We start from the raw sequence: 18,907 nt of genomic DNA on the forward strand, positions 1-18,907 counted from the left end.
TAATTAATAAAATATATAAATATATAATATAAATAAATATTTTCTTATTTGTTTGTTTATATTATTTGTTTGTGTACTTGTTTATTTAATAAGTCTACTCGCACAATATTTCCTAAGTTCTCATGTTTTCAACATTTATCTGAAATATCTTAATGACTTCATGAAACATCCAGAAGCATCTGGACAATTTATTACTACTCTTATTATTAATAACTTTATAGTTTTATTGTATTTAGTTATATCTGCTCTGAAAAGTCTTAATGAGTTTATGAAACACAAACAAATAATACAGCAATACGAAAATCACAATGCATCAAACGGTCAAGAAAATAATCCTTAATAAAAAACATTGTTATTTTCTTCATGCAAAAGATATTTTTTTTCTTGTGTGTTTGGGTGAAAGTGAAGGAAATGTGGTCATCTTTGATGAATAGAAAGATCCCAAGATCAGAATTAACTCTGAAATGAAATGCTTTTGTAACATTATACACCCTACCATTCAAAAGCTTGGAGTTTTTATTATATAAAAAAATATAGAAATTAATACTTTTATTTGCTTAAAAAAATCTTACGGTTCAAAACTTTCTGACTGGTGGTGTATATAAGATTATTTACAATATATCTCATTCTTTATCGATCTGTTTGCTTTTAATATATTTAGATTTTTGTTATTTTTTTATATTTTATTGCTAATTTCAAATCACTTTTTTTAATTACTACAGTGTATGAAATGTAGTTAAACAAAAATAAATAAATTTTTCTTGTGAAATATCTAAAACGAATGAATGGGTAAAAAACCTGGAATACATAAAATTACTGAAAAGCAAAACCAAAATAGAATTATTATTATTTTTTTACAAGTCAAATATCTAAAACTACTGAAAAGCAGAACAAATAAAAGTTTATAAAGTAAAATATATGAAAGTTAATAAGCAAAAAAAAAATAGAATACAATTTAAAAATAAAATTACTGAAAAGCAGAACAAAATAGAATTCTTTTTTGAACGTAAAATATCTATAATTACTGAAAAGCAAAATAAGATTAAAAAGTAAAATATAAAAAAAGTATGAGAAGCAAAACAAAAATAGAATAGTTTACTGAAAGCAAAAAAAATAGAATACAGTTTACTGAAAAGCAAAGAAAATAGAATACAGTTTACTGAAAAGCAAAAAAAATAGAATACAGTTTACTGAAAAGCAAAGAAAATAGAATACAGTTTACTGAAAAGCAAAACAAAAATAGAACACAGTTTACTGAAAAGCAAAACAAAAATAGAATACAGTTTACTGAAAAGCAAAACAAATAGAATACAGTTTACTGAAAAGCAAAACAAATAGAATACGGTTTACTGAGAAGCAAAAAAAATAGAATACAGTTTACTGAAAAGCAAAACAAGAGAATACAGTTTACTGAAAAGCAAAAAAAATCGAATACAGTTTATTGAAAAGCAAAAAAAGAGAATACAGTTTACTGAAAAGCAAAACAAAAATAGAATACAGTTTACTGAAAAGCAAAAAAAAAGAATACAGTTTACTGAAAAGCAGAACAAAAATAGAATACAGTTTACTGAAAAGCAGAACAAAAATAGAATACAGTTTACTGAAAAGCAGAACAAAAATAGAATACAGTTTACTGAAAAGCAGAACAAAAATAGAATACAGTTTACTGAAAAGCAAAACAAAAATAGAATACAGTTTACTGAAAAGCAAAACAAAAATAGAATACAGTTTACTGAAAAGCAGAACAAAAATAGAATACAGTTTACTGAAAAGCAGAACAAAAATAGAATACAGTTTACTGAAAAGCAGAACAAAAATAGAATACAGTTTACTGAAAAGCAGAACAAAAATAGAATACAGTTTACTGAAAAGCAGAACAAAAATAGAATACAGTTTACTGAAAAGCAAAACAAAAATAGAATACAGTTTACTGAAAAGCAAAACAAAAAGAGAATACAGTTTACTGAAAAGCAAAACAAAAAGAGAATACAGTTTACTGAAAAGCAAAACAAAAATAGAATACAGTTTACTGAAAAGCAAAAAAAAGAATACAGTTTACTGAAAAGCAGAACAAAAATAGAATACAGTTTACTGAAAAGCAGAACAAAAATAGAATACAGTTTACTGAAAAGCAAAACAAAAATAGAATACAGTTTACTGAAAAGCAAAACAAAAATAGAATACAGTTTACTGAAAAGCAAAACAAAAATAGAATACAGTTTACTGAAAAGCAAAACAAAAATAGAATACAGTTTACTGAAAAGCAAAACAAAAATAGAATACAGTTTACTGAAAAGCAAAAAAAAAGAATAGTTTACTGAAAAGCAGAACAAAAATAGAATACAGTTTACTGAAAAGCAGAACAAAAATAGAATACAGTTTACTGAAAAGCAAAACAAAAATAGAATACAGTTTACTGAAAAGCAAAACAAAAAGAGAATACAGTTTACTGAAAAGCAAAACAAAAAGAGAATACAGTTTACTGAAAAGCAAAAAAAAAGAATACAGTTTACTGAAAAGCAGAACAAAAATAGAATACAGTTTACTGAAAAGCAGAACAAAAATAGAATACAGTTTACTGAAAAGCAGAACAAAAATAGAATACAGTTTAATGAAAAGCAGAACAAAAATAGAATACAGTTTACTGAAAAGCAAAACAAAAATAGAATACAGTTTACTGAAAAGCAAAACAAAAATAGAATACAGTTTACTGAAAAGCAAAAATAATTGAATACAGTTTACTGAAAAGCAAAAAAAATAGAATACAGTTTACTGAAAGCAAAAAAAATAGAATACAGTTTACTGAAAAGCAAAAAAAAATAGAATACAGTTTACTGAAAAGCAAAAAAATTGAATACAGTTTACTGAAAAGCAGAACAAAAATAGAATACAGTTTACTGAAAAGCAAAACAATAGAATACAGTTTACTGAAAAGCAAAACAAAAATAGAATAAAAAAATATCTAAAATTCACAAAAAGCAGAACAAAAATAGAATAAAGTTTTAAAAATATCTGAAATGAATGAAAAGCTAAATAAAACTAGAATAAAAGATAATGAAATGCAAAAGGAAAAATAGCAATAAAATAGTATTAAAGGTAATAAAAACTAGAGTAAAAATAAAAATAAAAAAATAAAACAATTTAGTGAAAAACTTTGTGAAAAGCAACAAGACTACCATGTTTTATTGGAGTTGCATAACACATTTGAAATCTAATGAATGTCCACAATGACTCGTCTGGTTTAAATGCAATCAACTGAATCAATGTCAGAAAAGCGACGCGGTGCGGGAGTTAAGAGCGCAGTTTGAGCCAGCGGCTCGAATTGTTATGAACGGACACCTCGACACCCTTCACTTCAGGTGAAAGTGGGGGAGAAAAGTCCTCTACTTCAAATGATCGCTCTGTTGCAAAGCTACTTGCGTCACTACAGTTACTCTCCATTTTAGCGTCTCTGACAGCAGCTGTCAATCAATCCGTCACTGCGAGTCTCAGGTTCACGCCGCACTCGCTCAGCCCCGCCCTAGGTTTGTCCCCTCTATCTCCGCTGTGATCTGCCCACTTTTCAGCATTTTTCAAATATTGTCAGTGGGTGGAGTCAGGCTCTGAGCAGGGGTTTAGTTACACTTTAATAAAAAACATTGTTATTTTCTTTATGCAAAAGATTTTTTTTTTCTTGTGTGTTTGGGTGAAAGTGAAGGAAATGTGGTCATCTTCTTTGATGAATAGAAAGATCCCAAGATCAGAATTAACTCTGAAATGAAATGCTTTTGTAACATTATACACCCTACCATTCAAAAGCTTGGAGTCAGTTTTTTATTATATAAAAAAAAATATAGAAATTAATACTTTTATTTGCTTAAAAAAATCTTACGGTTAAAAACTTTCTGACTGGTGGTGTATATAAGATTATTTACAATATATCTCATTCTTTATCGATCTGTTTGCTTTTAATATATTTAGATTTTTGTTATTTTTTTATATTTTATTGCTAATTTCAAATCACTTTTTTTAATTACTACAGTGTATGAAATGTAGTTAAAAAAAAATAAATACATTTGTCTTGTGAAATATCTAAAACGAATGAATGGGTGAAAAACCTGGAATACATAAAATTACTGAAAAGCAAAACCAAAATAGAATTATTATTATTTTTTTACAAGTCAAATATCTAAAACTACTGAAAAGCAGAACAAATAAAAGTTTAAAAAGTAAAATATGAAAGTTAATAAGCAAAACAAAAATAGAATACAATTTAAAAATAAAATTACTGAAAAGCAGAACAAAATAGAATTCTTTTTTGAACGTAAAATATCTATAATTACTGAAAAGCAAAATAAGTTTAAAAAGTAAAATATAAAAAAATGTATGAGAAGCAAAACAAAAATAGAATACAGTTTACTGAAAAGCAAAAAAATAGAATACAGTTTACTGAAAAGCAAAACAAAAATAGAATACAGTTTACTGAAAAGCAAAAAAATAGAATACAGTTTACTGAAAAGCAAAACAAAAATAGAACACAGTTTACTGAAAAGCAAAACAAAAATAGAACACAGTTTACTGAAAAGCAAAAAAAATAGAATACAGTTTACTGAAAAGCAAAAAAAATAGAATACAGTTTACTGAAAAGCAAAAAAAATAGAATACAGTTTACTGAAAAGCAAAACAAAAATAGAATACAGTTTACTGAAAAGCAAAACAATAGAATACAGTTTACTGAAAAGCAAAACAAAAATAGAATACAGTTTACTGAAAAGCAGAACAAAAATAGAATACAGTTTACTGAAAAGCAGAACAAAAATAGAATACAGTTTACTGAAAAGCAAAACAAAAATAGAATACAGTTTACTGAAAAGCAAAAAAAATAGAATACAGTTTACTGAAAAGCAAAACAAAAATAGAATACAGTTTACTGAAAAGCAAAAAAAATAGAATACAGTTTACTGAAAAGCAAAAAACAAAAATAGAATAGTTTACTGAAAAGCAAAAAAATAGAATACAGTTTACTGAAAAGCAAAACAAAAATAGAATAAAAAATATCTAAAATTCACAAAAAGCAGAACAAAAATAGAATAAAGTTTTAAAAATATCTGAAATGAATGAAAAGCTAAATAAAACTAGAATAAAAGATAATGAAATGCAAAAGGAAAAATAGCAATAAAATAGTTTAAAAAAAATTCTTAGAAAGAGCCGAGTCACTTTGTAATCTGATGTAAGACGCTAAAAAGCTACGTCTGAACCCAATGACACGCAGACGCTTCGCTGCAATGCATCATGGGCCGGAAATCTAATATCATCTATCTGTATAAAACTCAATCCCACACAGCTCAAGGTCAGAACGCATTCAGCTCAGCTTACTAACTCCAGAACTATAGACGTATAGAAATGCACATATATGAACCAAGGCTGTCATCATTTTTCATCATTTCTCGTCTCATAAATCGCCTGAAATGATGATGAGAGCTGCTTCAGCTGGAGAATACTCTTAAAAACACTTTAAAATGAACTTGGGTTATGGAGATTTTTAGGCAGGCGATACGGATATATACACACATGTTAAAAGAGGAACTTTTTAAGACGTCTTTTTAAATGAGGGTTGTGCAGTATTGACGAAAAATGCGAAATGCGATACCTTGTTAAAAAATGCGATATTCAATATATGATACGATATTTCTTAAAGTGTGTAAAATCAATTTAAATTATATTTAAAAGATGATATTTAATAAGATGATACAGATATCGCACGCCCTTGCAATACGCATGTTGTGATATTTAGTTTTGCGATATTTAAATAATTTCATCATGCAGGCCTACTTTGAATTAAGAGCCTCCAAGTTTTCTATAAGAAAATATAAAGATAGTGTTATTTTAGTACAACCAATTTTTTTTTTTCAATTTAATTTGAGTACTTAAATTAACTATTAAAATTTAAATTCATATATACACCTTTTTCACATTTATTATTATTGATGCAGTGTTATTTAACTATCGCTGATATACAAATATTTTTGTCAATTTTGAATTTAGTTTTTACATACATTTCTTTACACTTCCAGTTACTTAAAGTTTTCGAAAATTATTAGTTTTTTGCTTTAAGTTTTTTTTTTCGAATTCACTTAATTCTACTAACTTTAGTAAGCTTTTAATTTAAATTAAAAAAATAAAACCATTATTACTACGTTTATTCTAATTACATACAAAATATAAGCTATTATATAATTATACATTTTAATTATTAAATACATTAAAATAAATAATTATCATCAATGATGCAATTTTAGTTTACTATTATCGATATACTATTACAGAATTTTGGTCAATATTTTGCATATTATTTTTAATTACATTTTAACTTTAATTTTAGAAAGTTTTAGTAATTTTGTGTTGTTTGTGTCATTTTATTAGCTTTGTTTTTTTTTATTAATTAGTTCTTTAAAAAAAAATTGTACTTCAAACTAAACTAACTTTTTAAAAAATTAGAGTTTTTTTATTTGACTCCAGGTAATGTTAATGTTATCTTAGGTAATGTTTTGTTTCTCCTGTATTAAGGTGTGTTTGTTAGCGTTAGCGTCTCAGCACTGACCTGTCGTAGCAGTTGAAGTCGTCTAGCCAGCAGCCCTTCTTGACGAGCTCGATGCTGCCCGAGCTGTTCCTCCACGAGGCGTAGCAGTGCGAGCGCTTGTCCTTCTCTCCCTCACAGCGCTCCACGCCGCTGCGGTTCGTCTTCTCCACCTCCCAGTTAATGTTGAAGTACAAACACTCGTGCGTCTCCACCTCGGCATGACTGGGGCCTGAGCAGATAAACCACAAACACTTACAATCAGGTCAGAGAAAGTCTGAGTGTCACTCTCAGTGGACGACAAAAACAACAACAACAAGCATTCGTATTAGTATTATAAGTTAAATGTAATATCATTATTGTATTATAAAATAATAATTAATAACAATATGTTATGTAAATACTACTACTACTATTACTGAATACATGTAAATGAATAAATATTAAACAATTATCTCTAACATAGGAAAAAAATTATATATATAACATTTAAATTCTTATATAAATGTTATTAAATATTAAAAAGTATTAATTATATATGCATTACACAATATAAAACATTATACAATTTTGATATACTTGCATATTGATAACATTTGCTGTTTTTCAATAATTTTCTCCACTTAATGAAACCATTATTATTCTTAAAAATATATAACAATTTATTCATATAATGGTTTTTATTATAAATACATTAAAGTATTATTTTAATAATGATCATTATATATAATTCCTACAATATTTTTAACATTGAATATTGATAACATTTGCTGTTTCTCCGTAATTTATCCACTTAATGAAACCATATTACTATTATTAAAAATATATTACAATTTATAATTTTTTTTTGTTATAGATACATCACAATAAAGTATTAACAACAACAGTAATCATCATCAGCATAATTATATTAATAAATATCAATCTGCAATGTTATCAGTTCTACAATATTGATAACATTATTTCTCAATTCACCACTTAAAAATCAAAACAGTAATAAAAAACGGATAATATCTAAAACAATTGCGTTCATGAATTATTCATGCATTAAATCACGGTGTCATCTCATTGGTCAGTACAGCAGATAGCTCCGCCCCAGACTCACGTCATTGGCCAGTCCACTCAAACAAGCAGACTGATGTTTTGAGCAACAAGCCAAATATGATTAGAGTGTTTGAATGACATCACAATCTTCACCTTTGACCCTGATCCATGAGAATCAGCTCATGTTCAAGACAGACAGAGATTCATGAGATTTAGAGAGAGTTTGAAAGAAATAGCTCTTCTGCTCATCAAACCTGCGTTCATTTGATCCGAAACACAGCCAAAGCAGTAATATTGTGAAATATTTTTACCATTTAAAATAGCTGCTTTCTATTTTAATATATTTTAAAACTGAATTTATTCCTGTGATTTCAAAGCTGAATTTTTAGCAACATTAATCCAGTCACATGATCCTTCAGAAATCATTCTAATATTCTTATTTGACTCTGAAGAAACATTATTATTATTATTGTTATGAATATAAAACGTTGTTTAAGTGAATAATTAATTATATTTGGATAAAAGCATATAAATAAATGTTAAATTAAATGCAAACTTTGAATAAAGAAAATAAAGTCTATTTCGAGACTTATCTGGAGAAGTCAGACAAAAAAATTAAATATTAATAAAACAAAAATTTTATCTAATAAAATTGAAAAAGCAAAATGAATTTGGCAGTAATTTTAAAAGTAATTTTCATTAGAAACTTACAATTAATTGCCTTATTTAACTATTAACTAAAATGCAAGTTAAATCAAAATAAAATAATAATAATAAATCTAATTGATTTTACAAACACACAAATATATAATATTTAATTATACATTTTCTATATAAAAACTTTAAACTAATTAATATAATCTAATATAATACAATTTTATATTTTATATTTTTCAACTAACAGTACTAAAATGTGGGATGAGCCAACGTAATGTAGTAATAAAAGTATTGATAGCAACAATATATAATAAAAGGCATGTTGCACTTTATTGACTGACTTATTTTACATGTTTTACAAGATTCATCTCGCAACAGGCTTTATTTTATTTTTATTATTTTATCATAGTTTGCATTCATGCATATTTACTCATGCAAATGAGGAACACCACAATCTATTTATCATAAAACATTTGCAGCACACATTGCTCTGTTTAAGTAGAAGATTAGTGATATAGTGGAGCTCTATTTTCTTCAGGATTCACTGCGGTCTGTAGTAAATCAGAGGAGGCTCCTTCGCTCTCTCTTTGTTTAAGTCACAGATTTTCAGGATCAGCAGGACAGAAAATAATAAACGAGGCTCAGAGCTGATGGCTGAAAACGGAAAAAGCCCTCGGTTTGCATATCTGTAAGTGATAACGGGAGCACAAGGACGAGTCGTCCTTCAGCTGCGCTCAGGGTCAGCAGATCTCAGATCAGTGGACGAGTGTTTACGATACAGCACAGATTTGGCAGCAGCGTTCGCGACAGATGTTCCCGCCAATCTGTGCATCGCGGTTGCTAGGCAACGGCAAATGTAGAAGTAGCGCCGTTCCTCGTCCCTGCAGACAAAAAGCCCTTTTCAGTTGAACATGCATCGCATACTCGCATTGCAGCGCTCAGCGGCATTCACTCGCTGCCATGGGAGCGTTACGCTAACGACCGTCGCACAAAAGCAAGCGTGTAGTACAACACGAGTCTCACACGCAGGTTATTATGACGGCTATATCATCTTAGTGCAGCTGCTGCTGCTTTTGCTCTGGTTTATGAACAATAACAGATGAGTTTACATGAGAAAACTATGCCAAGTTAGCATCTTAATTCATGTTACTGGCCTATAAAATTTATTGACTGACTTAAAATACAATTATTTTCTTGAAAGTGAAAAAAGTGACGTGACATTCAGCCAAGTATGGTGACCCATACTCAGAATTTGTGCTCTGCATTTAACCCATCCAAAGTGCACACACACAGAGCAGTGAACACACACACACACACTGTGAGCACACACCCGGAGCAGTGGGCAGCCATTTATGCTGCGGCGCCCGGGGAGCAGTTGGGGGTTCGATGCCTTGCTCAAGGGCACCTAAGTCGTGGTATTGAAGGTGGAGAGAGAACTGTACATGCACTCCCCCCACCCACAATTCCTGCCGGCCCGGGACTCGAACTCACAACCTTTCGATTGGGAGTCCGACTCTCTAACCATTAGGCCACGACTTCCCTTAAAAACAACAACGATATTTATATATATATTATATATATAAGCTGTAAGATTGTTTCATACGGATTACATAAATGGAGAATATTTGTTTTCTGGTCGAACCGGATTATTTAAAAGTAGAACTTTCACTCGCTCTCTCTCGCTCTCATATTATATATATATATATATTAGGGGTGTAACGGTACGTGTATTCGTACCGGACCGTTTTGGTACAGGGCTTTCGGTATGGTGCACGTCTGTACCGAATGCAATATTTTGTATGCAGAACATAAGTACATTTTCGTGTTTCCAAACGAACATATTAAGTGGCGGAAGTCTCCGCGTTCAGCGCAAATCCCGCCCTGCAGCTGATTCTAAGGCCGGTGACACACTGCTGCGTGGCGTGAGCGTGGCGTTTCTGTGTCAGTTGCGTGACGGCTGCTTCGCGTTTTCTGTGTCTTTACACACCAGAATGGTGCCTGACGTGGCGCTGGCGCTGCTGCTACTGTAATATGACATAGAGGGAGACCGCCGACAGACCAGGCTCTTGTCTTCACAACAACAATATCTATACTTCATGTTGAGCATAAATATAAAGCCTACTGATAAAGGACACCGTCAACAGTATTGACGGCAAAATAGACGATGTTTGACAGGTGCAATATGCCAGTGTGTCACCGGCCTAAGGTTTTCAAAAGGCATCACGCGAGTGTTGGAACTACAACTAGGAAAAAAAATGATTGTAATTCAAACGCAGCTCCCGTCGGCATTTAAACAGACCTTTGCTCTTAATTCCGATCGGTCCAACGCAATAACGAAATCGGAGCAGGTCTCACAACTGAAACTGTTCATGCTGCACATGTGGAACATAAGTACATTTTCGTGTTTCCAAACGAACATATTAAGTCTCCGCGTTCAGCACAAATCCCGCCCTGCAGCTGAAGGCCGGTGACACACTGGGTGCGTGGCGTGAGCGTGGCGTTTCTGTGTCAGTTGCGTGACGGCTGCTTCGCGTTTTCTGTGTCTTTACACACCAGAATCGTGCCTGACGCGGCGCTGGCGCGCTGCTTCTGCTATACGCATCATAGGGAGACCGCCAACAGACCAGGATCTTGTCTTCACAACAACAATATCTATACTTCATGTTGAGCATAAATATAAAGCCTACTGATAAAGGACACCGTCAACAGTATTGACGGCAAAATAGACGATGTTTGACAGGTGCAATATGCCAGTGTGTCACCGGCCTAAGGTTTTCAAAAGGCATCACTATGAGTGTGAACATCACTACAACTAGGAAAAAACGAAACGCAGCTCATGTCGGCATTTAAACAGACCTTTGCTCTTAATTCAGATCGGTCCAACGCAATAACGAAATCTGAGCAGGTCTCACAACTGAAACTGTTCATGCTGCACTTTACACTTTGGAAAAGTTATATATATTTTTTTAAATATGAGCAGACCTACAAGCTGGGATTGGTAATGCTGCACTGTAATCATAGTTATTTATTTATATTTTTCATTATATTTTATTATATGATATTGGTTTGAGACAGAGTATTTTATTTAGTGGAAAACTTTGCAGCAGTATTTTATTTCTTATTCTTTTTTTATGTTATATATATTTTATTAAAAAGTATTAAAAAAAAAAAAAAGTGTAAACAAATGGTAAAAAAGAGTTTATAGTAATAAACAACCTGCAGTTTAATGTTTGCATTTCTTTCCCTTACTGAACCGAAAATGAACCGAACCGTGACTTTAAAACCGAACCGTGATTTTTGCGTACCGTTACACCCCTAATATATATATATATATATATTATAGATTTCTCTGTCGATAATCAAGACGATATTAGGCTCATTTTCCCATTAATGTATTAGATTATTATAATAACTATTATTTTTATTTGGCGGCTTATTATTCCTATAATTCAGCCATCAAACTGCCCAGCTATTTCACACACACACACACACACACGCGCGCGCTGAAGTTGTCCGCTTTGACTCGGATAACTCTTTTAAATTCATGAAATGAAAGAGATAGAAAACGAGGAGTCGGTGTCTTGAGCTCGTCATGACTGATGCAGCAGTTCAATTCAGCTTTACTCCATATATATTATGTACTTACCTTTTTTAAATACTTTATATTTAACGTGTTTGTTTATGCCCAATATTAGTGTTAAATCTACTATTGATTTTGAAGATAAAAAAAAAATCTAAATCAAGAAATCGACTTTCTTTTAATTATGTCCACAGACTTGCTCTGACCTTTAGCAACTAGCATCAATGTCTCCAGTTTGTAAATTGGTGGAAAATCGAGGCAAAAAAACGTGTTAAGATAATATAGATAAGTTCGATTTAATAAGAGGTTCGTTTCAGTGTTCATCCCCATGAATTAAATGTTTTATTGGTTTGTTTTATTAGATTTTTGAATATTTTCTACTTGGCTGAACGCAGGTAATGTGCTTAAATGACACTATGAATATATAAATGTTCAAATCAAATGCCTTGTTGCTTGATTTTAGTCTTCTGTTTTTTTTTTGTGATTGACTTGTGATTGCGATTGAAAAATGCATTTAAAAAAAAAAAAAAAAAAGGTTGTTTAAAATGACACGAACGCTGATTCTCTGCCCACAAACATGCATTCGCTCTCATGTAAAGAGTGATGACAGACGGCAGGTCTGTGGTTTACAGCAGAACAAGGATCTCAAAAACCACCTCCACATTCCTGACCAGAGCTCAGAGCGTAATTAAAACCAGACGAGGAAACCACGGAGAAAAAAAGGAAGCGACTGAGGGCTTCTGTGCAGCCGAAGAGAACCAAACCACAGAAAACATCTGACCAAAAACACCGCAGATCACAACTGATCAACATTTACGCGGTTACTGAGCTGAATTCATCTGAATAATGAAATCATTTCATTACTACTGGATTTTGCACCAATTCTTTTCTTCTAAAAAGCAACCCAATAAACTGAGACTTGGGAAATCGTAGAAACTATTTTTACTCAGAAATGAATGGTATATTTTATAACCAATTACAAAACGGCAAGAAATTTACAAAGTTTTGAAGTAGAAAGACTGAAATAGTATTTTCTTGTTAAGAATAACCTAATAAACCATTATTAAGATGACTACTATTTGACTTTTAAACACTTTTACCTTTTAAAAATTTGGAGTTTTTTATTTATCAAGGATGATTTAAGGTGTTTAGAAGTGACAGATTTCCAATTTGTTACCATTTGTTTGCTCAAATAAATGAAGCCTCTGTGAGCAGAAGAGATTTTTCAACCATAAAAAAAAAAAATGAATCTGTCATTGATTTTAACAGTGACACTGTGCTTCGAGCGTTTTATGGCGTGATGAGTAATAATTTCAGCACAATGTGCACTTCAGTTAAAAGTCTCAGTCTGGGCTATACATAACATTCACATGGACGTCTCCAGACGTGTAGGAGATGAACCTGATAAACCCATCAGTGTAAGTTAGTCTCATCTTCAGACGCTCGCCTACTGACTGAGAACACGCTTCACTTCAGCAGAAAAACTAACAACAAACACTTGAACTAATCGCAGAGTTGGGAAAAGTTTAAGAGCGTATTGCAATCAAACTGGGTTTAGTAGCAGATAAAATAGATCTCCAGCTGTTAAATAGTCAGAGTTTACTGCTTTAGGATGAACAGACAATTTCTGCTGGCTTTCTCTTGGTTTCTTAAGTTGCATATCAAACAGATAACTAAATAACTAATTTACCAGCAATGGAGTAAAACTTGCACTGTAAATATAGGGTTTATTGGGTTAATTAAAAAAAAAATCTACTTTAAAATTTCTCGATTAATTCAATGTGTAATTATTTGTAAAATTAACTAGCAAATTCTGACTGTTTCTACACCATATAATAAATAAATAACAGTAAAGATGTAAATAAAACATTTTCATTTTTTCTACTTTAAAATCTCTCATTTAAATCAATGTGTTACATGCATTTTCTTTGTAATTATTTTTAAAACTGACGGGCAATTTCTAAACAAACAGTTTCTAAAAGGATCCTTTAAAGTTATAAATAAAACCAAGGAAATATTAGTGCTTTTTATCCGTATAAAAGGCTACATGAAGACATTCAGTTTGATGTTCACTTTAAAATGTCTTAATTTACATCCAAGTAACTTAAAAAGCAAATCTTCTAAAACCTCATCAACTCCATCTGAATCTTTAATCACTTCATCAGAATTTCATATCAGAATAAATTATTTTACGGACAGATGCAGATTGTAGTAGTCAAATACGTGTTTGGTTTCCAAAAGAGGCTGATGAGCTTTAATGAAGATAAAATTATTCATCGTTTGTGTGATGTCTCAGGTCATTTCTATGAGGTAAAAAGGTACAAAGTGGACAATTTAATCCTCAAAAAAAACATTTCACTCAAGAAATGTCAAATTTCATCTTCAGCATGTGACTGTATAATTATTTTGCTTGCAAACAAATGTTATAAAAATACACAAGTGCTTTATTAAAAAAAATAATAATAAATGCATGCAACAACAAAAAAAAATTTGTGAGTGAGTTTCCTACCTAAACAGCACTGTAAGGTGTCTTTTAGAAACTGAACTGCATTGAATGCGTTTTCAACAGCAGGAGGTTGAAACCAACACACAGCAGATTTCTCTCTTATTTCTGAAAAATAAACTCCCAGACAGTGCTGAAAATAAACGCCTGGCAGCAGTCGGATCCATAAATGAGCATCTCGCAGTCATGAATCGCTGTGTATTCTCAACAGAACAACTCCATTATAGAGTTCAGGGAGCGGTGAACGGAGAGAAGTTACGCATTAAAGTATCATTTTTCATTCCAGCTGAGTTCTTTGGAAATTGCAACACTGAAACAAAAAGTATCAAAATTCCTACAACATTTTAAGTTGGAAAAAAGAAGTTGATTTTCAATATCAATCATTGCAGTCGATCATAGCTTCAAAATTAAATCAGAACATATGTAACCGATAACGCATTGCTAGCTATGCACTAAACGATTTTAATGCACTTCAAGCCGTGCATTAAAATCGATTAATGCACAGCTAGCCATGCATTATCTCGCTTATACCATGACCATTTGCCATCACTTCCAAGCTGTTAATGATGTTTACAGCGCGATATTTTACCAGAAGGGATAATCGTTATAAATCGCCAGCTTGTGAGATCGCCAATACACGATAATATCTATAAAATCTACAACTTTTAATACAAGGTTTTTAATGACTTGATTGCATGAGTTTTACATATTAAAGTTTGACATGTTTGATTAATATGTTTCAACATAATTTGTAGCGCATTTTTTTTTTTTATAAATTACGCAAACATTTTTTTAATCGTAAATGCAAATTATATCCAAAGTGTATCATTGAAATAGTTATGAACTGATTAGCCAAAACAGAAAACCTAAAATCACAAACTAGACTAAAATAATCTAATTTACAGCATTGCTCAAATGTTATATCAGCAGGAAAATAATCCTGAATAGATCAGTTACAGTCACACAAACAAACAAACACACAACGAAAGCCTTAATAACCTCAGTCCCTCACCGCTGAACAATATCTTCATTCATCAGAGCCACACAGAAGTTAATGAGCAGCGTCTGTCTTTGTGGTTTCCAGACGGATCACAGAGAGCAACACTGAATGACTCCATTAACACGTTCACAAAGATCCCATCTGATTCACATCACACTCTCCGGAGTTCCCTTCACCTTCTGACACGAGAAAACAACAGACTATTCATGACACAGTGATATTACGAGGAAAAACGGATGTAAACAACTCAAACCCTGAGCGAGGAGCTCCGCGATTTACACGGTGGAAAACGCAGAAATTTACACAAATATATATATATATATCACTTAATGTGGTAAAAATAATAAACTGGCGTTTTTTAAAAGGATGATTATTTTTTTCCCCACGTTTTTTCGTGCAGAACTTTGTTTGCCAAAAAAGAAAAAAATATTTAATTAATTTTCATAGTTTTTTTTTTAAAGATAAATTATTAATATTTTGTGCCTTCATTTGATTACAGAAAATATAAATATACAAAACAGAATTTCTTAAAATGTAATAAATTATACATATATAATTCATATGGCCTCTATTATTGTAAAGAACATAAATAAATGGCATTTCCATTATTTTCAGAATTCAGTTAATTAGACATTGCTTTATTATTAAAACTTAAGTAAACCATTAAAATGGAACTACAGCAGAAAACAATTTGGTAAATATTAAACTGAATTAAATTTCAGGGGGCTAAACATTTTCATTAAACTTAATAAATGAATGTGTAAAATTGAATGTTTCACGATTTTTAATTAATTAACATGCTTTTTGATTACTAAAATTGTATTTACCCATTAGAGTCCAGAAATTTTAAAACGGATTAAAAAAAAAGTAAAATAAACAAAAACAATTGTTACAAATAAAAATACATAAACATAAATATTTGAAATACATAATTAAATATTTGAATTCATATTGCAACAAATATAAATAAAATTGTAAAATTAAATGTAAAAAATGAATTTAAGTGAATTTTGTAATACTTAATATTTAATTTTATTTTAAAAAATTTCGTTTATTTTTTAGAAATAAAATGATAATTATTTGCTAACCCACAAAAATGCTAAATGCATTACATGTAGGAATCGCATTTCATGAAAATTGTATGAGGAACCCGCAATTGCAAATATGAATGAATGAAGGTTATGATGGAAGACGACAAGCTAAAACACCTTCATAAAACCATCTCCAAACACTCTTTACTCCAAAAGGCATCCATTTTGAAACACACAAGTTTCTCTTTTGGTGACGCTCTGAATCTATTTATAGCCGCTGGCGAGAAACACAACCACAACTCAACCGCAAGGAACAATGATCATCATTATCAGCCCAGTTCATACTAAAAACAAACCTGGAGAAAGTTGACGAGGAAGAGAATGAAACACAACTTCGTTCCCTTTAAACACAAACATGATCAGGGTTTAGAGACGAGCCCAGACGGAGGATTTGTGAGGGAGTTTGTAAGTAGGTCAGGCGTTCTGTGATGTACATGCAGCTGCATGAGTCCAAACATCAGCCGACGGAGAACTTCAGCAGGATAGAAGCCAGATTAACTGCTATACAAACCAACAAAACACAAGAAACTCACTTCTGGGCCTCAAAATTAATGCATTTGGCTTGTGTTTTAGACTGATTTAGAGTTACGTCAAATGTAACAAAATGTAGTCATTGTAATAAGGAGAACAGGAATCATTTTAACTAGTAAAACGTTATTTGGTGAACTGTCCCTTTAATACAAAGGTAGGCAGGGCTGGGCCTAAATCTCCAAATTTTGGAAAAAAATGGAATATTATCCACTTTTTCCATCTCAAGTGTAACACACGAAATGCTTCAGAAATTTCTAGATTGCAGACTAGATTGCGTTTTTAAATACGCAACTGATTCTGAAAATACGATGTTTGTCCATGATAACTAAGCAATGGATAAAACAAACACAATCCGAATTCTGATGATACTCAATATGAATCTGGACGATATCTGACATATACATACGAAAAATTTCCAAACTTTAAGAAACGTCAAGAAAACACTTTAAACTCGACAAAAATTCTCAAAGGAATCGTATGTTTGCGCATTTACAAATGTTTAAAACAAACTGATTCTGAAAATATGATGTTTGTAGATGATAACTAAGCAATGGATAAAACAAGCACAATCCAAATTCTGATGATACTTAATATGAATCTGGACGATATCTGACATATATATATATATATATACGAAAAATCTCCAAACGTTAAGAAACTTTAAGAAAATACTTTAAAAGTACTACAAGAATTAAAGATATTGTACGTTTCCGCATTTTACAAAAGTCACAAAAATATTTTAAAGCATAAAAATGTGTAATCTTGTAAAGCATTACTTAAAAGTATAACTAAATATAATATTAATTTAAAACAAATGTGTAAAAACGTACTACTAAATCTTCAGTAGAATTACGTTGATGATAATGGTAATATTCAATGCACGATTATATTGTGAAAGCATTTTTTTTTAGAAAGAGACACTAATGAATCTCTCATAATAAGACCAGGAACGTTAATTAAACTTTGTTGTGATGCAAGTCAAGTCTAAACGCACATTAAGCCTGACTTTCATTCATTCTTCTGAGGCAATCTAAACCTCTGACTAACAATGACATCAAGTTCAGGCAAAATATCGAATTTTGTCACGCTAAAATAAATAAATGGCGGCTTGTCTCTGGAGGCTCGGAGAAAGACTTTCCCACGCACTGGTGGTCATTGACGGGCCTCCGCTCGGCAGGTGGTCACCGCTGGGTTTTACATGACAAAAGCATGGCCTCCTTCACCCCGAGATCCACGTCACACACCGTCTCAGTCCTCTCAGCCTTTTCTCACACAGAGTCACCACAACAATGACTGCAAACCCCACTCCAGACTAATTATTCTGTTGACTTGAGCGATGCTTCGGGATACGACCTCCAACCAAAGAGACCCAAACAACGCATTTCACTCGACTGCATGACTGTACTGAAGTCAACTAAAAGAGTAAAAACTAAGATAGAACTAGCAAACTTCTGCAGCTAAAAAATTACCATTTTAATTATTCATCTTGGTTAAATGTACAATTGTTTATTGTTATGAATGCACAACATTTTTAAGTCAAAAATGCAACATTAACCAAATTAAAATAAAACTGAATGCTGCAAAAGTATTAATTAATGCATTAGTTAACATGAAATAACAAATGTTTTTTAAAATGTGTTTAACTTGTGTATGGTTACTTTAAAAAAAGAAAAAGATTTACTTACTAAAATGTTTTAAATATTTTAAAAACAAAAATTGTTAAATTTTTATTTAATTTTTTTTTTAAACATGTTTCAAAACATAAAAATGTACAACTTTTTTGTAAATTGTTCATAAAAACAAAAATGTACAACCTAATTGTATTTTTTTTACTAAAAAACTAAACATAATAAATATAAAATGTAAAAAAAAGATTAAAAATAAAAATATTTTAAAAAATATGTGTCTAAATGATGATCAAAGTATGAGCTATACTAAAAATGTT

The 18,907-nt window shown here is 31.0% G+C and overlaps 1 protein-coding gene across 2 annotated transcripts in view; it reads right to left on the bottom strand.

Moving 5' to 3' along the window:
• Positions 1 to 18,907, bottom strand: part of acvr2ba (activin A receptor type 2Ba) — a 42,710-nt gene that overhangs the window by 11,519 nt on the left and 12,284 nt on the right. For both annotated transcript variants that reach the window (XM_059525276.1, XM_059525277.1), the window contains exon 2: positions 6,581 to 6,788. In XM_059525276.1, coding sequence (XP_059381259.1) covers positions 6,581 to 6,788 — 208 coding nt within the window. The remainder of the gene's footprint in view (positions 1 to 6,580; positions 6,789 to 18,907) is intronic.

Source organism: Carassius carassius, chromosome 35 (assembly GCF_963082965.1).
Source record: "Carassius carassius chromosome 35, fCarCar2.1, whole genome shotgun sequence".
NCBI lineage: Eukaryota > Metazoa > Chordata > Actinopteri > Cypriniformes > Cyprinidae > Carassius > Carassius carassius.